Source organism: Bombina bombina, chromosome 4 (genome assembly GCF_027579735.1).
Source record: "Bombina bombina isolate aBomBom1 chromosome 4, aBomBom1.pri, whole genome shotgun sequence".
In the NCBI taxonomy this organism is placed as follows: Eukaryota; Metazoa; Chordata; class Amphibia; order Anura; family Bombinatoridae; genus Bombina; species Bombina bombina.
In genome coordinates, this window is record NC_069502.1 from 204,646,154 (window position 1) to 204,670,658 (window position 24,505).

General features: G+C 38.4%; 1 protein-coding gene across 1 annotated transcript in view; it reads left to right on the forward strand.

Moving 5' to 3' along the window:
* The window catches only part of PCCB (propionyl-CoA carboxylase subunit beta), a 71,948-nt gene extending 48,976 nt beyond the window's left edge, over positions 1 to 22,972 (forward strand). The window contains exons 14-15 of the mRNA XM_053709753.1: positions 13,318 to 13,417; positions 22,482 to 22,972. Of these exons, the coding sequence (XP_053565728.1) occupies positions 13,318 to 13,417; positions 22,482 to 22,603 (222 nt within the window). The 3' untranslated portion in view covers positions 22,604 to 22,972. The remainder of the gene's footprint in view (positions 1 to 13,317; positions 13,418 to 22,481) is intronic.
* Positions 22,973 to 24,505: the final 1,533 nt, after the last annotated feature.

The following is a 24,505-nucleotide window of genomic DNA, read 5'->3' on the forward strand; positions in this document are numbered from 1 at the left end:
GCTAGGTCTGATACACCTTCACATTATACTGAAGCAGGGGAGCTTCAATCTGTGGGTGATTTTTCTGATTCAGGGAAGATACTTCACTCTGATTCTGATATGTCTACATTTAAATTTAAGCTTGAACACCTCCGCGTATTGCTCAGGGAGGTTTTAGCAACTCTGGATGACTGACACTATTGTAGTCCCAGAGAAATTATGTAGATTGGATAAATACTATGCAGTACCTACTTACACTGATGTTTTTCCAATCCCTAAAAGGTTTTCTGAAAATATTACTAAGGAATGGGATAGACCAGGTGTACCGTTCTCTCCCCCTCCTGTTTTTAAAAAGATGTTTCTTATAGACGCCGCTACACGGGACTTATGGCAGACGGTCCCTAAGGTGGAGGGAGCAGTTTCTACTCTAGCTAAGTGTACCACTATCCCTGTCGAGGACAGTTGTGCTTTTCTAGATCCAATGGACAAAAAATTAGAGAGTTACCTGGAAAAAATTTTTTTTTTTATTCAACAAGGGTTTATTCTCCAGCCAGCCCCTTGCATGCATTGCCCCCGTCACTGCTGCTGCGGCCTTCTGGTTTGAGTCTCTCGAAGAGGCTCTACAGGTAGAAACCCCATTGGATGATATCCTTGACAAGCTTAAAGCCCTTAAGCTAGCCAATTCATTTGTTTCTGATGCCGTTGTTCATTTAACCAAACTAACGGCTAAGAACTCAGGTTTTGCTATTCAGTTTTGCAAGTCTAAGCTTCTCAACATTCCCTTCAAGGGGCAGACCCTATTCGGGCCTGGGCTGAAGGAGATCATTTCTGATATTACTGGAGGAAAAGGTCATGCCCTTCCTCAGGATAGGTCCAGCAAATTAAGGACCAAACAGCCTAATTTTCGTGCCTTTCGAAATTTCAAGAGTGGTGCAGCTTCAACTTCCTCTAATACAAAACAGGAGGGAAATTTTGCCCAGTCCAAGCCGGTCTGGAGACCTAACCAGGTTTGGAACAAAGGAAAGCAGGCCAAGAAGCCTGCTGCTGCCTCTAAGACAGCATGAAAGATCAGCCCCCGATCCGGTAACGGATCTAGTAGGGGGCAGACTTTCTCTCTTCGCCCAGGCTTGAGCAAGAGATGTCCAGGATTCCTGGGCGTTGGAAATTGTGTCTCAGGGATACCTTCTGGAATTCAAAGCTTCTTCCCCAAAAGGAAGATTTCACCTCTCACAATTATCTGCAAACCAGATAAAGAGAGAGGCATTCTTACATTGTGTTCAAGACCTCCTAGTTATGGGAGTGATCCACCCAGTTCCAAAGGAGGAACAGGGGCAAGGCTTCTATTCAAATCTGTTTGTGGTTCCCAAGAAAGAGGGAACCTTCAGACCAATCTTAGATCGCAAGATCCTAAACAAATTTCTCAGAGTTCCATCCTTCAAGATGGAGACTATTCGAACCATCCTTCCTATGATCCAGGAGGGTCAGTATATGACTACCGTGGATTTAAAGGATGCTTATCTTCACATTCCGATACACAGAGATCATCATCGGTTTCTCAGGTTCGCCTTCCTAGACAGGCATTACCAGTTTGTGGCTCTTCCCTTTGGGTTAGCCACGGCACCAATAATCTTTACAAAGGTTCTGGGGTCACTCTTGGCGGTCCTAAGGCCGCGGGATATAGCAGTAGCCCCTTACCTAGACGACATTCTGATACAGGCGTCGAATTTTCAAATTGCCAAGTCCCATACAGACATTGTTCTGGCTTTCCTGAGGTCTCATGGGTGGAAAGTGAACGAAGAAAAGAGTTCTCTTTCCCCTCTCACAAGAGTTTCCTTTCTGGGATCTCTGATAGATTCTGTAGAAATGAAGATTTACCTGACAGAGGCCAGGTTGTCAAAACTTCTAAATTCCTGCCGTGTTCTTTATTCTACTTCTCGCCCTTCGGTGGCTCAGTGTATGGAAGTAATCGGCTTAATGGTAGCGGCAATGGACATAGTGCCGTTTGCCCGTCTACATCTCAGACCGCTGCAACTCTGCATGCTCAGTCAGTGGAATGGGGATTACACAGATTTGTCCCCTTTATTAAATCTGGATCAAGAGACCAGGGATTCTCTTCTCTTTTGGCTATCTCGAGTCTATCTGTCCAAGGGTATGACCTTCTGCAGGCCAGATTGGACAATAGTAACAACAGATGCCAGCCTTCTGGGCTGGGGTGGAACTCCCTGAAGGCTCAGGGATCATGGACTCCGGAGGAGGCCCTCCTTCCAATAAACATTCTGGAACTAAGAGCGATATTCAACGCTCTTCAGACTTGGCCTCAGCTTGCTGCGGTCAGGTTCATCAGATTTCAGTCGGACAACATCACGACGGTAGCTTACATCAACCATCAAGGGGGAACAAGGAGTTCCCTAGCAATGTTGGAGGTTTCAAAGATAATTCTATGGGCAGAGATTCACTCTTGCCATCTATCAGCTATCCATATCCCAGGAGTAGAGAACTGGGAGGCGGATTTTCTAAGTCGACAGACTTTTCATCCGGGGGGAGTGGGAGCTCCAGCCGGAGGTATTTGCACAGTTGATTCAACTTTGGGGCAAACCAGAACTGGATCTCATGGCGTCTCATCAGAACGCCAAGCTTCCTCGTTACGGGTCCAGGGATCCCAAGGCAGCACTGATAGATGCTCTAGCAGCGCCTTGGTCCTTCAACCTAGCTTATGTGTTTCCACCGTTTCCTCTGCTCCCTCATCTGATTGCCAAAATCAAGCAGGAGAGAGCATCTGTGATTTTGATAGCACCTGCGTGGCCACGCAGGACTTGGTATGCAGATCTGGTGAACATGTCATCCTTTCCTCCATGGACTCTGCCGCTGAGACAGGACCTTCTACTTCAGGGTCCTTTCAACCATCCAAATCTAATTTCTCTGCATCTGACTGCTTGGAGATTGAACGCTTGATTTTATCAAAACGTGGTTTCTCCGAGTCGGTCATTGATACCTTAATACAGGCACGAAAGCCTGTCACCAGGAAAATCTATGATAAGATATGGTGTAAATATCTTCATTGGTGTGAATCCAAGGGTTACTCTTGGAGTAAGGTCAGGATTCCTAAGATATTATCCTTTCTCCAAGAAGGATTGGAGAAGGGTTTGTCAGCTAGTTCCTTAAAGGGACAGATTTCTGCTCTGTCTATTCTTTTGCACAAACTTCTGGCTGAGGTTCCAGATGTTCAGGCATTTTGTAAGGCTCTGGTTAGAATCAAGTCTGTGTTTAAACCTGTTGCTCCACCATGGAGTTTAAATGTAGTTCTTAAGGTTCTTCAAGGGGTTCCGTTTGAACCTTCGCATTCCATAGATATTAAGCTCTTATCTTGGAAAGTTCTGTTTTTAGTAGCTATCTCCTCGGCTCGAAGAGTTTCGGAGTTATCTGCTTTACAATGCGATTCCCCTTATCTCATTTTCCATACAGATAAGGTAGTGTTACGTACCAAACTTGGGTTTCTACCTAAGGTGGTATCTAATAAAAATATCAATCAGGAGATTGTTGTACCGTCACTGTGTCCTAATCCTTCTTCTAAGAAGGAACGTCTTTTACACAATTTTGACGTGGTTCGTGCTTTAAAGTTTTATTTACAAGCTACTAAAGATTTTCGTCAAACATCTGCATTGTTTGTGGTCTATTCTGGACAGAGGAGAGGCCAAAAGGCTTCGGCAACTTCTTTCTTTTTGGCTAAGGAGTATAATACGCTTAGCTTATGAGACTGCTGGCCAGCAGCCTCCTGAAAGAATTACAGCTCATTCTACTAGAGCGGTAGCTTCCACATGGGCTTTTAAAAATGAGGCTTCTGTTGAACAGATTTGTAAGGCGGCGACTTGGTCTTCGCTTCATACTTTTTCTAAATTCTATAAATTTGATACTTTTGCTTCTTCGGAGGCTATTTTTGGGAGAAAGGTCTTACAGGCAGTGGTGCCTTCCGTTTAAGCGCCTGCCTTGTCCCGCCCTTCATCCGTGTCCTATAGCTTTGGTATTGGTATCCCACAAGTAATGGATGATCCGTGGACTGGATACACCTTACAAGAGAAAACAAAATTTATGCTTACCTGATAAATTTATTTCTCTTGTGGTGTATCCAGTCCACGGCCCGCCCTGTCATTTTAAGTCAGGTGTTTTTTATTTTTAAACCACAGTCACCACTGCACCCTATAGTTTCTCCTTTCTCTTGCTTGTCTTCGGTCGAATGACTGGGGGTGGGCAGTTAGGGGAGGAGCTATATAGACAGCTCTGCTGTGGGTGATCCTCTTGCAGCTTCCTGTTGGGAAGGAGAATATCCCACAAGTAATGGATGATCCGTGGACTGGATACACCACAAGAGAAATAAATTTATCAGGTAAGCATAAATTGTGTTTTTATTTATTTATAAAATATTTTACCAGGAAGGATACATTGAGATTTCTCTCGTTTTCAAGTATGTCGTGGGATAAGAGGTTTGTTATCATTAAAGGGACATTTAACACTAAATAAATGTCAGATAGAATTATTATTTTTTTTTGCATAGATTAGCCTGGAAATAATATGCAGATGTATTTTTTTATATTGAGTTGTTTGCAGTTGTCTTTTTAAAATGTAAAGTTTGTGTTAATAAAGCATTGGGTGCCACCATATCCATGGGAGTAACCTGTATTTTAATGGGAAAACCTCTCCGGGAGTTTTAGTTTATAAAGAATATCCTCCATCTTAGGCGCACCTTTTCACCCATACCTTTATCGCCAGCCTTTCAGAGAAATTACAAAATGTACAGTGAAACGTAATTTACATATCTATTATTTGAACTGAACTACACGGAAACCTTTTTTAATTTTAGTGAACGCACATTCTATGTTGAGTATACGCCCACTGCCAAGATATGGGTTCGCTGGCGATATGTGGATTTTTGCTGAGACACTAATCCCTTTTGGTTTCCTATGGGAAGGCGCATCGCCACATGTCTGGACAGAAAGGGCCAGCCCACTTTTTAATAAAATATCACCAGACACACTGATTAAAAGACAGAAAATGCCATTGGGGCCATAGTGTGAAGGTTAAAATAAACTGCCCCACAATTAACTGAACTCGCATTCTTTTTAGCTACTGTAGCTCAAAAATAGTTTTATGCATAAAACTCCAGTACACACTGGGACTTTAAATGATCTCTTGAATATATAGATAGATGGAGATATTGCTGGACTGGTGGAACTACATGCACTCTCCTACTACCAATTTTAAATGTGCAAGTTTGTGTAGTAGCGGTTCATTGCAAAACCTTAATAACGAAGCTCAATCAGAGTACAGTATGTTAATTTTTGATATAGGTAAATAGACAACTTCATCAATAAAGCAGAGGGGAAGGGAGATGCTTCCCATGCAGCTGATGCTTAGGTGTCTGCAGGAGTATGGTAACTTCTTGTGTTTATTCTCAGTTAGACACTCCCACCCACATATCCCCCAAGGGAAAACAAAACGACAGAGAATATTGTGAATGTTGCCCACACTGTTTGTTTTCATCATTGATCAATCAGTGCTTGCAATAGAATAGCCGACTTCACAACAGCCATTTTCAGATGTAAAACAAAGTACATGGTAAAAGTTCAATTAGAATTGACTTGAAAACTATTATATTGATAAAAGTGTCAGGACCCCACCGTAGAAGCTTACACGTTTTAAAGGCACAACTCTTCTTTATCAGAGCTAGTGGAGTCTCTCTTGTTCTAAAACTGATAACTATCTGTTATTTAAAGTGATAAAGTTTTAACAGTTTAAATACACCGAAAACCCTGTATATTGCGCTAGCCAAAAATTGTCTCTTCTAGCCCTTTGTCCTTAAAAAAAATTCTGGTTCAGTACTTCCATATGTTGTGACCTATGATATGAATAAATTTATGGGGTGAATTTTGGATATGGGGTCATAGTTTAGCCTTGATAACAAAATATATATTTATTTCATAAGGTGGTGAGAGTCCACAAGCCATTTCCCCTTGGATTTAACTCCTGGCCACTAGGCAAAGATACCGAACATTCAAATAGCTTTTTATCCCCCCACAACCTTTCTGGTATCTCAATGTCTCCAGAAAAAAATTAATCAGGAGATTATAGTTCCTCCTTTGTGTCATTTTAAAGAGACTTTTGCATAATTTAGATGTGGTAAGAGAATTTAAAAGTTTTTTTTTTTATAAGCTACAAAGAATCTTCTAGTTTATTTGATCATTTCTCTTGTCCAAGTAAAGGGCAGAAGGCTTCAGCTCTTACTTTAGCTTCATGGTTAAAGCATTTGATTCAGGAAGGTCTCCCCCACTCTCTACCCGACTAGATCACTTTCCATTTCTTTGGCATTTAAAAATGAGGCTTCTGTTGGACAGGTTTGCAAAGCAGCAACCTGGTCCTCTTTACACACTTTCACTCTACTGCTTTGTGCTTTCTCCTTTGTTGGCTATACGGTAGACTATGATAAAGAGGTGAGGGATTAAAGGCTCTTGGAATGTTGGATATGTTTGCCGCCTCCTAGTGGCCAGGAGTTGAATCCCAGAAGTAATGGACTCTCACTGCCATGAAATCAGTTAAACCATAAATTTGGTTTTAACTTATGTTGTGAAAGATTCAGATTTATACAGGCCAGTGACATGTTGCACTTTGAGGGGTGTACTAGCCATGGGGTTAAAGGGACAGTATATTTAGAAATTTAAACCTCACATTTACATTTGCATGATGTATTAAACATAAGTTTCATTTATCACATTTTAAATAAGTTTTTTTGAACTATTAATTCTATCACAAAACTTACCCCCTTGTATATTAACAGTCCACCTACCGATCTGCCGCATTTTTTTCCCACTATTTTCAATAATTTGCCATCCACCTATAGTAAAATGATCAGTCGCGCTATGGACAAGATATGTGAACACGTGCCCGATGACATCATTAATTCAGAGTTTATTATTTAAGGCATGCGCAACTTCCGACGTTCATGTGAAGCGATCGATGCTTATAACATCGGATATAACGGAGCATGCGCCTTCTTTTTTTCCCCCCCGTTGCGCATAGCTACGACATTGACGCATGCGCAATTGTAATTACATACAAAGCCGCCCTGTAGAGACATAAGCGTGAGCGAGCTTCAGTGGGAGGAAATGTAGGCGTTACAAACTTTGCATGTGGGAAGAACAGAATAGATATAGACCACCCATATTGGAGATGATATTGAGGGGTTGGAGAACGAACGGCCATTAATGGTAAAACTCAAAAATGTAAGATCAAATAAAACATGGAAAAAATATTGCTCATTAAAATTAAATAATGCGTTTTAAATGTAATGGCAAAGACGAACATTGCCCACGATTTTAGTATGTGTGAATTTACAGACCCTTTAAGAAAACATATACATGCTTAACCCCTTAACGACCGAGGATGTGCCAGGCACGTCCTACAAAAAAACGGTCCTTAATGATCAAGGACGTGCCTGGCACGTCCTCAGGGGTTTAAAGAGCTGGAAGCGATCATGATCACTTCCAGTGGCTTTCAGGGTATTTCAGTGATGCATCGATATTGATACCCTTTTTTTACCCATCGATGCAGAGAGAGCGATGGTGCCGATCGTTGTTAGGTGGGAGCCATAGCAGGGAGGCGGCCCATTTCTGGAGGAAGTTCCGGATCCTGTTCCTGAGTGTGCGGGAGCGTGCGTGTGCGCTATTAAATGCTATAGTTACTGTCTATGGGAAGGAGGGAGAGGGAGGGGGGAATAAGGCAAATTGGGTCCTTTTTTTTTTTTTTTTTTAAATAAAGCACATTTTCAGCAAACTGGAATACGGCTGCCAGTACCCAAGATGGCGGCATATACGTAGGGGGGGAGGGTTAGATAGCTGGTTGGGGACTAAGGGGGGGATCCAACATCATTATAAAAAAAAGACTTATTTTAGTACTGGCAGACTTTCTGCCAGTACTTAAGATGGTGGTGACAATTGTGAGGTGAGCGAGGGGAGTCAGGGAGGGATCAGAGGGTGGGATGTGTCAGGTGGGAGGCTGATCTCTACACTAAAATTAACCCTACAAGCTACCTAATTAACACCTTAAAGGGACATAAAACCCACGTTTTTTTTCTTTCATGATTCCGATAGAACACACAATTTTAAACAACTTTTCTATTTACTTCTGTTATCAATTTTTCTTCGTTTTCTTGTAATCCTTGGTTGAAAACGTGAGTGTGCACGTGTCTGCAGCACTATATGGCAGAGGTTTTGCAACAATGTTATACATTAGCAGGAGCACTAGATGGCAGCACTATTTCCTGTCATGTAGAGCTTCAGGCATGTGCACGCTACCTACCTAGGTATCCCTTCAACACAGAATAACAAGAGAACGAAGCAAATTTGATAATAGAAGTAAATTGGAAACTTTTTTTTTAAATTGTATTCTCTAAATAAGGAAAGAACATTTTTGGGATTAATGTCCCTTTAACTGCAGGGCAAAATACAAGTGTGGTGCGCAGCGGCCTTCTAATTACCAAAAAGCAATGCAAAAGCCATGTATGTCTGCTATTTCTAAACAAAGGGGATCCTAGAGAAGCATTTACAACCATTTGTGCCATAATTGCACAAGTTGTTTGTAAATAATTTCAGTGAGAAACCTAAAGTTTGTGAAAAAGTGAACATTTTTTTTTTTTTATTTGATTGCTTTTGGCAGTGACATGGTGGCATGAAATATACCAAAATGGGCCTAGATTAATACTTTGGGTTGTCTACTAAAAAAAATATATACATGTGAAGGGTTATTCAGGGATTCCTGACAGATATCAGTGTTACAATGTAGCTATTGCTAATTTTGAAAAAAAATGCTTTGGAAATAGCAAAGTGCTACTTGTACTTATTGCCCTATAACTTGCACAAAAAAAAGTAAAGACAATGTAAACATTGGGTATTTCTAAACTTAAAACAAAATTTTGAAACTATTTAGCATGGATGTTTTTTGGTGGTTGTAGATCTGTAACAGATTTTGGGGGTCAAAGAAAAAGTGTGTGGTGTGTGTGTTGTGTTTTTTTTTATTTTTTTATTTATAGTAAATTATAAGATATGATGAAAATAATGGTATCTTTAGAAAGTCCATTAAATGGTGAGGAAAAACGGTATATAGTATGTGTGGGTTCAGTAAGTGAGTATGAGGAAAATTACATTTCTGCGGTGTTTGTGTTTAGCTGTAAATATAGCCCTGGTCCTTAACGGTAAGAAAATTGAAAAATGGTCTGGTTAAAATGTAGGACATTTTTTTTTTTTTTTATAAAAGATAGATAATCCCTTAATTACCAATTCCCCAGTTTTGCATAACCAACACAGTTATAATTATACACGTTTTACCTCTGTAATTACCTTGTATCTAAGCCTCAGCAGACTGCCCCCTTATTTCAGTTCTTTTGACAGACTTGCAGTTTTAGCCAATCAGAGCTGTCTCCATGGTAAGTTCACATGCATGAGCTCAATGTTATCTATATGAAACACATGAACTAATGCCCTCTAGTGGTAAAAAACTACCAAGAGAACAAAGCAAAATTGGTGATAAAAGTAAATTGGAAAGTTGTTTAAAATTCCATGCCCTATTTGAATCTAGAATGTTTGTGGGTTTTTTTGGACTTGACTGTCCCTTTAATATCCAAGCACTATGCGCTAAACAAAATCTGCAAAGATACAGGATATGTGTATGCCACTGAAAAACAGTAACAACTTTTACTAGAAGAGTTTTTGTGAATCAATGTATATTGCAAAAATGCTCATGTTTCGAATTGCAATGCACCCATGCATATTTCATTTTTGGCCTTTCTATCCCTTTTTAAGGGGGTATATATATATATATATATATATATATATATATATATATATATATATATATATATATATATATATATATATATATATATATATATATATATTTATTTTTAGCTTTATTTGTGGAATAAATCTTTACAGCTAATGAAAAACACAAACATTATAATCCCAAAGTCAATGGGAGCGTATAGTAACTTATAATACATTTGGGAACAACGCATTAGTCCATTAAATAGAATAAACAGTTTCTGTGTTTCTCGGTTCTCTAGTTTAGTTTAAAAAAAGTTTGTCGAACAATATCATAATAGTTCAGAATGTATGTTCCTGCATGTTTGCTCAATTTTAAGAGTATAACATAATGTTAAAGAGTTTACTGCCCAGAATTAAAGGCCTGATATTGAGACATGACGGTGTACACGTTTGGATAGTCTAAACAAGCGGTGTGTCATGTCTCTTAATTAGAGGGTATTACGGCATTGTCTCTTGGGCGTGGCCTCATTTTTCTTTATCACCTATTCTTTCAGTTAGGGGATGATTACCACATATATATTTGTACATCTCTTTTGATGGATTTTCGCTAACTGTAGACTTCCTTTTACTTGTTTGTTTTTTGTTTTCTAGTCAACTTTAGTTGGTACCTCCTGGGGACCAGGATATCAATATTTTCGTGCTATTCAACATGAATGAATAGCAAGCTTTGTTTTACTTTTTCTTTGCATTTCGATAGATCATGGATTTGTCATATACTAGGTTCACTGGGTATCAAGACCCCCAACAACAGTGTTTCATGGATCACCTTTATTACACCAGACTAGAAGTCATCTAACTTCTCATAACACCACCTAGCATGAAGCATTGTTTCTTCACCAACGCAACCCTCCAGCATGTACCAGGAGTGAACGTTTCTGTTTAAGCTTGTGTGGTGTGAGATACCGGCTAGATAAACATGTGTAGTTCATCTCTTGTACTCTAGGGGTAATGGAAGCTTTCTTATGGTTTAGAAAAAATGTAAAGCCTTTCTACTTATTGAGGTCTCTAGGTCTACTGCCCACTTCTCTTTATATTATAAGAAGTCAAAAATAGTTTAATGATTCAGACGAAGCAGGCATTTTTTTATATGCACATGTTCTGAGGCTTCAGCTCCTAGTGAACAAATTGTACGTATATGCTTTATGATATCACTGATGACTTTTCGTGTGAGGGCGCTTAGAAAAGCTAAAGATATCACAGAGTAATTGGAGGCAGATGAATTTTATAGGATACAATGTGGTACAAACTACCCTAATAATCAATTCACAATATCTATTTGATAAAAAAAAACGTATTTATTGACCAAAAGTCTACATTTGACAATTTAACTCAAACAATGATTTGGGACGTCTCCCATAATATAAAAGACTCTTAAATGTAGTTTATTACAATATGATATACTAATAGAATAGAAAATATAATTGAGAGTATATAGCAGGCTTGTAATGGCTATTCAATTATTATTAAATCATTAGTGTGCATACATAGACCGCCTAATTAGGCAGGCACAGATTTTCAGATTCCTTAGTAATAAACATACATGAGTTGCCTTAATCAATTACTAACATCAGTTAATATGTTCACTTATAAAACACGTTTTTAAAAACAGCATACCACCATAAACTTAAGTAAACTTGATCTATAGCCACTTTTCTAGAGATATTTAATCCGTTTGTGCTTTAATATGTCTTTCGAGTGTACTAGTGGATGTTTTATTCGTAAGGTGAAGCCAAAAATTATTTTGCACTTTCTCTTGTATCAAATCTCCTGCTTCGGAGTACAATGTCATATAGTTATGGCGTAGATACAGATTCACCTTGAGATCTGAGAAGGGATTTGTCTTACAGGTATTTTTCAACACTTGTTATTAACACCTTGGTTTACCTGCATGGGTTCAGCCTTCTGCTTACCGCAGTTTCAAGCAAGTGTATAGCGTCTTGCACAGCTTCTCTGTAGCAATCACGTGACTCTACCTTACGTCACAGCATGGATCCTCTGTGTAACAACTTTGTTTAGAGTTGAAATGGATACAAAAAGACCACCTCTTTCAAGGATAGTAGCAAACTTAAGCGGTATGTTGCCATACAGATCTCCTTGCACTTAGTGCTAACAGCACGCAAACAGTATCTGTCGTAGCTCAAATTATAACCCAGGTTATTTGTAAATATGCCAAAGTGTCCCAATGAATGAGTACTGGAATAGATGTTTTACCAGTATAATTGTGCCAGTTCCAGCATTCAGAATTTTTAGACTGTGTTCCTTCAACGCGTTTCACCCTATAGTGGGCTTTTTTTATAATCTATAACTCATTTCACATTTTTGAGGAAGGTGTGTTTTTAAGAAGGGTTTGATATCTTTTATTTGTGGCCAGCGCAGTACTAATACTTCTGTATATTGACTGTCATATGATACGGGGGAGGGAAAATTGTATTAAAGGGACATAAAGCCCAACATTTTTCTTTCATGATTCAAATAGAGAATACAGTTGTAAACAATATTTGCTTCATTTACTTGGTATCCTTTGCAGTAGAAACAGAAATACACATGGATGAGGCATATATGTTCAGTCACCAATCAGCAGCTCCTGAGCCTACTTAAGTATGCTTTTCAATAAAGTATACTAAGAGAACTAAACAAATTAGAGAATAGCAATACATTGGAGAATTGTTGAAAACTACATGAATCATGAAAGAAAAAAAGTTTGATTGAAATTTGCCAGATTTTTTTTTTAAAGTTGCCATTGCCTTTTTGTGTATTTGTCAATTATTTGTTTATATTACATTTAGTGGTCTTTTTAAATAGGAAATATGTTTCTAGGGTTAAATGGGACATGTGAAAACTTAAATTGTATTTATTTTTTTATCTTTTGTTCCTTCTTAAAAACATATACATTTGGTATCTATTAAAGGAGTTTCAGTTTCAAATGGTGCAGACCCTTAAAAATAAGAGTAATCTAATATTAACTTGAAGAAAGGGGAAAAAAAGATAACCCCCTTAACTAAAGTGCTGTATTCCTATACTTTTTGTAAAGTATGATAATATAAATAATTATATAATATGTGTATAGATGGATATAGCAAGCCAACACTTGGACATTCTGAAGAATGGGATAAAGAAAGTGTTGGTTTTCTTTATATGAATATCCTGTGCTTCTAGGCTCACAGGTGGATTCACTATATATTTATTCTTATGTACTGGTAAATCTGCAATAATGAATGACGTCCAAATGATTATATTGCTGAATCTTACAAATCTGTCTTGCCTGAAGCGGTAGAAACAAATCTCAAGCCGTTGTAGGTCTGTCCTTGTCCACCAGTACAGCTGTTGGAATCATCAATATCGGGCAAGGGCAGTCCATTCACTACTAGTTGTGCACTACCATGGATCTCCTATGAACTTAAATGCTTTCGCTACCCTCTTTACACACAGTTATTAAAACATGTTAAAAATATTCATTGTTTCCTGTTGTCAGGGAGCTGTTCAGATCATATTCAGAGGAAAGCAAAACCAGGCTGAAGCAGAGGCTGAGTATGTGGAGAAGTTTGCAAATCCTTTTCCTGCTGCTGTAAGAGGTAAGATACAGGATTTTTTTTTTTTTTTTTTTTTTTTTTTCTTCTCTTAATTCTAAGAACATGGGGGGGAAATTAGATCACCGTTCAGCTTTCTGAGGGACAAGATGAACTGAGGGTTTGGTAAATAATAGCATTGCATTCTTGTATATTGGTTTAGTCTAACTTAAAGGGACAGTCTACTTGAAAATTGTCATTGTTTAAAAAGATAGATAATCCCTTTATCAGTCACCCATTCCCCAGTTTTGCATAACAAATACGTTTATATTAATACACATTTTACCTCTATGATTATCTTGTATCTAAGCCTCTGCAGAATGCCCCCTTATCTCAGTTCTTTTGACAGACTTGCATCCAACAGTGCTGACTCATATATAACAAAACGGGAGTGAGCACAGCGTTATCTTTATGACACACATGAACTAGCACTATCTAACTGTGAAGAACTGTCAAAATAAATAAGTGGCGATTTTAGAAATCAATTTTGATCCTACCTAGGTTTAGCTTTCAAAAACAAACAAGAGAACAAAGCAAATTTGATGATAAAAGTAAATGCCCTATCTGAATCTTGAAAGTGTAATTTTGACTTGACTGTCCCTTTTTAAAGGCTAGTGATGACTTTTACTGGATCTGTACTATTTTTGCTAAATGAAGGATTTTCCTCCAGCTTTCATAGGAGATCTGGGGGTTCTCTCCAAAATAAGGTTAATATTGGGTTTTCCAATAGTCTGTTCCTTTATGCTCTGCAGGAAGATTGATCCACTCTCATTAACTTGAGATTGTTTCCAACGCTGGTAAGAATTTGTCCAGTTTCATCTGATTATTTGTGGAACTTGAACTTTGATTCTTCAATATTGCTTCATTATTCCACTGAACCATTGTGCCAATTTATAAAGACTATGTTGCTTGCTCCATTGTCCACTGCTAGATGATGTTTAGAATAGTGTGCTCTGTTTTTACAGATAAGGTGCTTTTTAGGTATCCAGGAAATTATTAGCTTCTCAAATAAATTTGATACTGTACAACACATGGGGCCGCAGATCAATATGGCCCACTCTGCATCAGGCAGTGGTGGTGCCAATTGTTGGTGGCGTGGGAGGCGGCCCATGCAGCAGTAAAAGTAAAATAGTTATTTTAAAATGACTATTGTTTCTTGCCACTTTGAAATGTCTGCCAAGCTCCGCCCACTGATGACATCACAATCTGGGCTGCATTAAAGGCTTCACTAGATACAAAAGGCTCACTAATTGGATTGAACAGGCTGTTAATGCTATTCAGCAGAGTGCATAGATGCAGCCCAGATCGTGATGTCATCAGTAGGCGGAATTGTTACTGCTGCATAATATAGAAAGGAGCGCAGGATGATATTTGCAGCTTAATCTAAAATAAGACTTTAAAGGGACATGAAACCCAATATTTTTCTTTTATCGTTCAGATAGAGAATACAATTTTAAACTACTTTCCAATGTACTTATAATATTTAATTTGCATCCTTCTCTTGTTATACTTTGCTGAAAGGTTTAGCTAGGCAAGCTCAGGAGCAGCAGAGAACCTAGGTTCTAGCTGCTGATTGGTGGCTGCATATATACACTGATTGTCATTGGCTCACCCATGTGTTCAGTTAGAAACCATAAGTGCATTGCTGCTCCTTCAACAAATGATACCAAGAGAATGAAACATATTAGATAATAGAAGTAAATTAAAAAGTTGTTTAAAAATTGTATTCTCAATCTGAATCATGAAAGAAAAAAATTGGGTTTCATGTCCCTTTAAGATGACTAAGGTGTAGACTATCCCTTTAATTCGTTGCCATTTTAATACATGACAATTCTTTTTCTTTAAGTGACAATTCAGTGCTACCTATAACACTTTACAAACACACTTTCACAACAATAATTCACTAGGATACCTCCTGCCATCCAATCTGTAGACTCCTGGTGTTGAACCCATGGTATACTCTGCAGCATGGCTCTCGGTAGTCACAGGTAGCGCGTCCCAAATACAGGTAGAAGAATATTATAATGGCTAGATGGCCATAAAGGGACATGAATCCCAAGTCGTTTTACATGATTCAGATAAGAGTGTACAATTTTAAATAACTTCCCAATTTACTGCTATCTAATTTGCTTCCTTCTCTTGGTGTACTTTGTGAAAAAAAACATACTTATGTGCAGCCACCAAAGAGCAGCTAGCTCCCAGTAATGCATTGCTGCTCCTAAGCTTACATATGTGCTTCTTGTCATTGACTCACCCAAAGTGTTTAGCTCACTCCAAGTGTTGCATCGCTGCTCCTTAAACAAAGGATACAAAGAAAATGATCCAAATTTAATCACAGAAATAAATTGGAAAGATGTTTAAAATTGTATACTCTGAGACGTAAAGAAATCCTTTTTAGATTCCTGTCCCTTTAAGACCTCTAGGAGTTGTAATTGTATTGTGGTAGGAAAATAGAGAATATAGACCATAACAAGAATGTAAGAGGTTATTTTCCTAAGGTTGAAATCTTTTTAGATGGACTATACACCTTAAAGGGACAGTCTAGTCAAAAATAAACTTTCATGATTCAGATAGGGCATGTAATTTTCAACAACTTTCCAGTTTATTTTTATAATCAATTTTGCTTTGTTGTCTTGGTATTCTTAGTTGAAAGCTAAACCTATGTAGGCTCATATGCTAATTTCTTAGCCCTTGAAGGCCGCATCTTCTTTGAATGCATTTTGACATTTTTCACAACTAGAGGGCATTAGTTCATGTGTGCTATATAGATAACATTGTGCTCACACACGTGGAGTTACCTAGGAGTCAGCACTGATTGGCTAAAATGCAAGTTTGTCAAAAGAACTAAAAATAAGGGAGCAGTCTGCAGAGGCTTAGATACAAGGTAATCACATAGGTAAAAAACTTTATGTAAGAACTTACCTGATACATTCATTTCTTTCATATTAGCAAGAGTCCATGAGCTAGTGACGTATGGGATATACATTCCTACCAGGAGGGGCAAAGTTTCCCAAACCTTAAAATGCCTATAAATACACCCCTCACCACACCCACAAATCAGTTTAACGAATAGCCAAGAAGTGGGGTGATAAGAAAAAAGTGCGAAAGCATAAAAAATAAGGAATTGGAATAATTGTGCTTTATACAAAAAAATCATAACCACCACAAAAAAGGGTGGGCCTCATGGACTCTTGCTAATATGAAAGAAATGAATTTATCAGGTAAGTTCTTACATAAATTATGTTTTCTTTCATGTAATTAGCAAGAGTCCATGAGCTAGTGACGTATGGGATAATGACTGCCCAAGATGTGGATCTTTCCACGCAAGAGTCACTAGAGAGGGAGGGATAAAATAAAGACAGCCAATTCCGGCTGAAAATAATCCACACCCAAAATAAAGTTTAAATGAAAACATAAGCAGAAGATTCAAACTGAAACGGCTGCCTGAAGTACTTTTCTACCAAAAACTGCTTCAGAAGAAGAAAACACATCAAAATGGTAGAATTTAGTAAAAGTATGCAAAGAAGACCAAGTTGCTGCTTTGCAAATCTGATCAACCGAAGCTTCATTCCTAAACGCCCAGGAAGTAGAAACTGACCTAGTAGAATGAGCTGTAATCCTCTGAGGCGGAGTTTTACCCGACTCAACATAGGCATGATGAATTAAAGATTTCAACCAAGATGCCAAAGAAATGGCAGAAGCTTTCTGGCCTTTTCTAGAACCGGAAAAGATGACAAATAGACTAGAAGTCTTTCGGAAAGTCTTAGTAGCTTCAACATAATATTTCAAAGCTCTAACAACATCCAAAGAATGCAATGATTTCTCCTTAGAATTCTTAGGATTAGGGCATAATGAAGGAACTACAATTTCTCTACTAATGTTGTTGGAATTCACAACCTTAGGTAAAAATTCAAAAGAAGTTCGCAACACCGCCTTATCCTGATGAAAAATCAGAAAAGGAGACTCACAAGAAAGAGCAGACAATTCAGAGACTCTTCTGGCAGAAGAGATGGCCAAAAGGAACAAAACTTTCCAAGAAAGTAATTTAATGTCCAATGAATGCATAGGTTCAAACGGAGGAGCTTGAAGAGCCCCCAGAACCAAATTCAAACTCCAAGGAGGAGAAATTGACTTAATGACAGGTTTTATACGAACCAAGGCTTGTACAAAACAATGAATATCAGGAAGATTAGCAATCTTTCTGTGAAAAAGAACAGAAAGAGCAGAGATTTGACCTTTCAAGGAACTTGCGGACACACCTTTATCTAAACCATCCTGAAGAAACTGTAAAATTCTCGGAATTCTAAAAGAATGCCAGGAAAAATGATGAGAAAGACACCAAGAAATATAAGTCTTCCAGACTCTATAATATATCTCTCTAGATACAGATTTACAAGCCTGTAACATAGTATTAATCACAGAGTCAGAGAAACCTCTTTGACCAAGAATCAAGCGTTCAATCTCCATACCTTTAAATTTAAGGATTTGAGATCCTGATGGAAAAAAGGACCTTGCGACAGAAGGTCTGGTCTTAACGGAAGAGTCCATGGTTGGCAAGAGGCCATCCGGACAAGATCCGCATACCAAAACCTGTGAGGCCATGCTGGAGCTACCAGCAGAACAAACTAGCATTCCTTCAGAATCTTGGAGATTACTCTTGGAAGAAGAACTAGAGGCGGAAAGATATAGGCAGGATGATACTTCCAAGGAAGTGATAATGCATCCACTGCCTCCGCCTGAGGATCCCGGGATCTGGACAGATACCTGGGAAGTTTCTTGTTTAGATGAGAAGCCATCAGATCTATTTCTGGAAGTTCCCACATTTGAACAATCTGAAGAAATACCTCTGGGTGAAGAGACCATTCGCCCGGATGCAACGTTTGGCGACTGAGATAGTCCGCTTCCCAATTGTCTATACCTGGGATATGAACCGCAGAGATTAGACAGGAGCTGGATTCCGCCCAAACCAGAATTTGAGATACTTCTTTCATAGCCAGAGGACTGTGAGTCCCTCCTTGATGATTGATGTATGCCACAGTTGTGACATTGTCTGTCTGAAAACAAATGAACGATTCTCTCTTCAGAAGAGGCCAAGACTGAAGAGCTCTGAAAATTGCACGGAGTTCCAAAATATTGATCGGTAATCTCACCTCCTGAGATTCCCAAACCCCTTGTGCTGTCAGAGACCCCCACACAGCTCCCCAACCTGTAAGACTTGCATCTGTTGAAATTACAGTCCAGGTCGGAAGAACAAAAGAAGCCCCCTGAACTAAACGATGTTGATCTGTCCACCACGTCAGAGAGTGTCGTACAATCGGTTTTAAAGATATTAATTGAGATATCTTTGTGTAATCCCTGCACCATTGGTTCAGCATACAGAGCTGAAGAGGTCGCATGTGAAAACGAGCAAAGGGGATCGCGTCCGATGCAGCAGTCATAAGACCTAGCATTTCCATGCATAAGGCTACCGAAGGGAATAATTGTGACTGAAGGTTTCGACAAGCTGAAATCAATTTTAGACGTCTCTTGTCTGTTAAAGACAGAGTCATGGACACTGAATCTATCTGGAAACCCAAAAAGGTTACCCTTGTCTGAGGAATCAATGAACTTTTTAGTGAATTGATCCTCCAACCATGATTTTGAAGAAACAACAAAAGTCGATTCGTATGAAATTCTGCTAAATGTGAAGACTGAGCAAGTACCAAGATATCGTCCAAATAAGGAAATACCACAATACCCTGTTCTCTGATTACAGATAGAAGGGCACCGAGAACCTTTGTAAAAATTCTTGGAGCTGTTGCTAGGCCAAACGGCAGAGCCACAAACTGGTAATGCTTGTCTAGGAAAGAGAATCTCAGAAACTGATAGTGAGCTGGATGAATCGGAATATGCAGATATGCATCCTGTAAATCTATTGTAGACATATAATGCCCTTGCTGAACAAAAGGCAGGATAGTCCTTACAGTTACCATTTTGAATGTTGGTATCCTTACATAACGATTCAATATTTTTAGATTCAGAACTGGTCTGAAGGAATTCTCCTTCTTTGGTGCAATGAAGAGATTTGAATAAAACCCCAGCCCCTGTTCCAGAACTGGAACTGGCATAATTACTCCAGCCAACTCTAGATCTGAAACACATTTCAGAAATGCTTGAGCTTTCGCTGGGTTTACTGGGACACGGGAAAGAAAAAATCTCTTTGCAGGAGGTCTTATCTTGAAACCAATTCTGTACCCTTCTGAAATAATGTTCTGAATCCAAAGATTGTGAACAGAATTGATCCAAATTTCTTTGAAAAAACGTAATCTGCCCCCTACCAGCTGGGCTGGAATGAGGGCCGCACCTTCATGTGGACTTAGAAGCTGGCTTTGCTTTTCTAGAAGGCTTGGATTTATTCCAGACTGGAGATGGTTTCCAAACTGAAACTGCTCCTGAGGATGAAGGATCAGGCTTTTGTTCTTTGTTGAAACGAAAGGAACGAAAACGATTATTAGCCCTGTTTTTACCCTTAGATTTTTTATCCTGTGGTAAAAAAGTTCCTTTCCCACCAGTAACAGTTGAGATAATAGAATCCAACTGAGAACCAAATAATTTATTACCCTGGAAAGAAAGGGAAAGTAGAGTCGATTTAGAAGACATGTCAGCATTCCAAGTTTTAAGCCATAAAGCTCTTCTAGCTAAAATAGCTAGAGACATAAACCTGACATCAACTCTGATAATATCAAAAATGGCATCACAGATAAAATTATTAGCATGTTGAAGAAGAATAATAATGTTATGAGAATCATGATCTGTTACTTGTTGCGCTAAAGTTTTCAACCAAAAAGTTGAAGCTGCAGCAACATCCGCCAAAGATATAGCAGGTCTAAGAAGATTACCTGAACACAAATAAGCTTTTCTTAGAAAGGATTAAATTTTCCTATCTAAAGGATCCTTAAAGGAAGTACCATCTGCCGTAGGAATAGTAGTACGTTTAGCAAGGGTAGAGATAGCCCCATCAACTTTAGGGATTTTGTCCCAAAACTCTAATCTGTCAGACGGCACAGGATATAATTGCTTAAAACGTTTAGAAGGAATAAATGAATTACCCAAATTATTCCATTCCCTGGAAATAACTTCAGAAATAGCACCAGGAACAGGAAAAACTTCTGGAATAACTACAGGAGATTTAAAGACCTTGTCTAAACGTTTAGATTTAGTATCAAGAGGACCAGAATCCTCAATTTCTAAAGCAATTAGTACTTCTTTAAGTAAAGAACGAATAAATTCCATTTTAAATAAATATGAAGATTTATCAGCATCAACCTCTGAAACAGAATCCTCTGAACCAGAAGAATCATTAGAATCAGAATGATGATGTTCATTTAAAAATTCATCTGGATAAAGAGAAGTTTTAAAAGACTTTTTATGTTTACTAGAAGGAGGAATAACAGACATAGCCTTCTTAATGGATTCAGAAACAAAATCTCTTATGTTATCAGGAACACTCTGAACATTAGATGTTGATGGAACTGCAACAGGTAATGGTATTTTACTAAAGGAAATATTTTCTGCATTAACAAGTTTGTCATGACATTTAATACAAACAACAGCTGGAGGAACAGCTACCAAAAGTTTACAGCAGATACACTTAGCTTTGGTAGTTCCAGCACCAGGCAGCGATTTTCCTGAAGTATCTTCTGACTCAGATGCAACATGAGACATCTTGCAATATGTAAGAGAAAAAACAACATATAAAGCAAAATTGATCAAATTCCTTAAATGACAGTTTCAGGAATGGGAAAAAATGCCAAAGAACAAGCTTCTAGCAACCAGAAGCAATGAAAAATGAGACTTAAATAATGTGGAGACAAAAGCGACGCCCATATTTTTTTTAGCGCCAAATAAGACGCCCACATTATTTGGCGCCTAAATGCTTTTGGCGCCAAAAATGACGCCACATCCGGAACGCCGACATTTTTGTCGCAAAAGAACGTCAAAAAATGACGCAACTTCCGGCGACACGTATGACGCCAGAAACAGAAAAGATTTTTTTGCGCCAAAAAAGTCTGCGCCAAGAATGACGCAATAAAATGAAGCATTTTCACCCCCCGCGAGCCTAACAGCCCACAGGGAAAAAGTCAAATTTTTTAAGGTAAGAAAAAATGATTGATTCAAATGCATTATCCCAAATATAAAACTGACTGTCTGAAATAAGGAATGTTGAACATCCTGAGTCAAGGCAAATAAATGTTTGAATACATATATTTAGAACTTTATAAAAAAAAGTGCCCAACCATAGCTTAGAGTGTCACAGAAAATAAGACTTACTTACCCCAGGACACTCGTCTACATGTTGTAGAAAGCCAAACCAGTACTGAAACGAAAATCAGCAGAGGTAATGGTATATATATATAAGAGTATATCGTCAATCTGAAAAGGGAGGTAAGAGATGAATCTCTACGACCGATAACAGAGAACCTATGCAATAGACCCCGTAGAAGGAGATCATTGCATTCAAATAGGCAATACTCTCCTCACATCCCTCTGACATTCACTGCACGCTGAGAGGAAAACCGGGCTCCAACCTGTTGCGGAGCGCATATCAACGTAGAATCTAGCACAAACTTACTTCACCACCTCCATAGGAGGCAAAGTTTGTAAAACTGATTTCTGGGTGTGGTGAGGGGTGTATTTATAGGCATTTTGAGGTTTGGGAAACTTTGCCCCTCCTGGTAGGAATGTATATCCCATACGTCACTAGCTCATGGACTCTTGCTAATTACATGAAAGAAAGTGTATTAACATAACAGTGTTGGTTATGCAAAACTGAAAAATGGTTAATGAAGGGATTATCTACACCAGAATTTTTATAGTTTAAAAAGATAGACTGTCCCTTTAACACTAGTCAATGCTGTGTAATTTATAATCCATTATAGACTGTTTAATTGTGTTCTGCTGATTGCATAGCAGTGTTTTTGTTTTAGCAGTGATTTATCTTCACTGGCATTTTATAGAGCCTGTCACTTGTAGAAATATTATTCACATCAAAGATGTAAGGTTCTGGTTCTATCAAATCACTTCTAAACAGGTTTCGTTGATGACATCATTCAGCCATCCACAACCCGTATGTGCATCTGTCGTGACCTTGAGGTTCTTGCGAGCAAGAAACAAGTGAATCCGTGGAAGAAGCATGCGAATATCCCTCTGTAAGGCAGCGATCGATCATCACTTCATGCTTTGCGCATTCCTTTCTGAGAACAAAGGTTTTTTTTATGTAGGTTTGGTTTGTGTCAAACTAAAAAAAATAATACTATTAAATATATAGATCACACATGTCTATGCAAAAAAATATATAAAGTAAACTGGCATAAAATTATATACATTTGGAATGGACCATTATGAATCTGCCCTAATTTTAAAAATGATGCCATGCAGTAAAAAATGTTGCCATAGCGTCAGACATGTCATCTAAATTTAAAAATGTTTTAAATGAAAAGATAAATTGTGTTCTGTGTGATTAATATTTTTATTTATATTCTACTACATACTTTGTAATAATAAACCAGATCAAACCTTTAATTGCTGCTAAGTTGTATTCCTTGTTTGAGATTGTATCGCAACAGTAATAAGAAAGCGATTAGTTTCTTATAACCATGCTCTGAGTGAATTCTAATAACAAATGAATAATAATTGCATGTCTAACTCACATGGATAATTGGCCATCTGCAGTACATATTCAAAATACAGGCTTCTTGGAATTTCTATAAAGGTTACAATGTTCTTTCCTGGAACCAGGTAAGGGATAGAGAAGACCAAAGGGAAGAGGAGTATGGAAGACATAAAAAAAATGTTACGTTGATAGAGATAATGCAAGACACTTTTCAGTACTTAAAAATGAGTTTTAGTCAGTCGTGAATGAGCTCAGAATGAAAGAAGACAATGTTTCAATCCCTTCCTGGGCCTTTAGTTATGTCATTACCTGAGAAGGTCTTAAAGGACCAGTAAACAAATCAGTTGACACAGAAATGTAAAATATACAAAAATATATTGATCACTTACTTTCGCAATTCAGAGTTAAAAAAAACTTTTTTTTAATTGGCAACTGAACTTTTCTCTGTATTTGGTGTCCTCCATGGTCACGTGGGAGCTGTTAGCCAATCTAAATAGCATATATGTAATGATGTGTATGCTTTGTTATATTTTAAGTTCAGTAGTTATGCTTAGTTCACTCTGTGCATTATAAACAGTTAACATTTTAGTCATGTGATCGGAGGGGGCGGGCAGTTGTTGTTAAGATGGATGCTGCTGAAAAAAGTCTGTATTCTTGTTCTCTCTCCTTGCTGTTTGCTAATATATTATACAAATCATCACATGGTACCAGAAGTGGGGTGAAAAGTGACATGGCAGCAAACAGCAACACAAAGAACATTCCTTCTCTGGATTTAGAGTCAGGGAACATTTCTGACAATTGGTCGAAATGGTGGGAGCTGATTGAACTTGTGTTTGAAGGCCCAGATGCAGACAGATGGACTGAGCAACAGAAGGCAACACACTTTCTGATGTGTGGGACAAAAGGGACGTGATGTATGCAGAGCCTGGCAGGCAAGCGGGGATCTCACTGCAGATGACAAAAAAAACCCAGAGGTATTGTTTGAAGCATACTGCAATCCAAGGAAAAACTCCACAGTGCAAAGGAAACTGTTTTATGAGAGGAATCAGTGTGGAGGTGAATCTGTGGATGAATGGGTGACACAGCTGCGCTTGCTTGCCAAAGACTGTGCTTTTTATGATGCAGGTGATATGATAAAAGACCTTTAAACTTACTGCCCATCAGAATACGAAGTTCAGGAAAAGCTGCTGCAGGAAGAAGATTTAAATCTTGAGAAAGCCATCAGGATTGCTAGAGCATATGAAATGTCAAGAAAGGACATGCAGGTACTGGAAGGAACACAGCACCAGATCAGTGCTATAGAAAATCAAAGCAGCAGATACTGGCAAGAAAGAGGACACAAGGGGATAAAAGGCAAGTGGGACACTGGGACAAGTAACACACAAGCAACCTGTGGCTACTGTGGAAACATGCACAACAAAAATGCTGCATGTCCTGCAAGG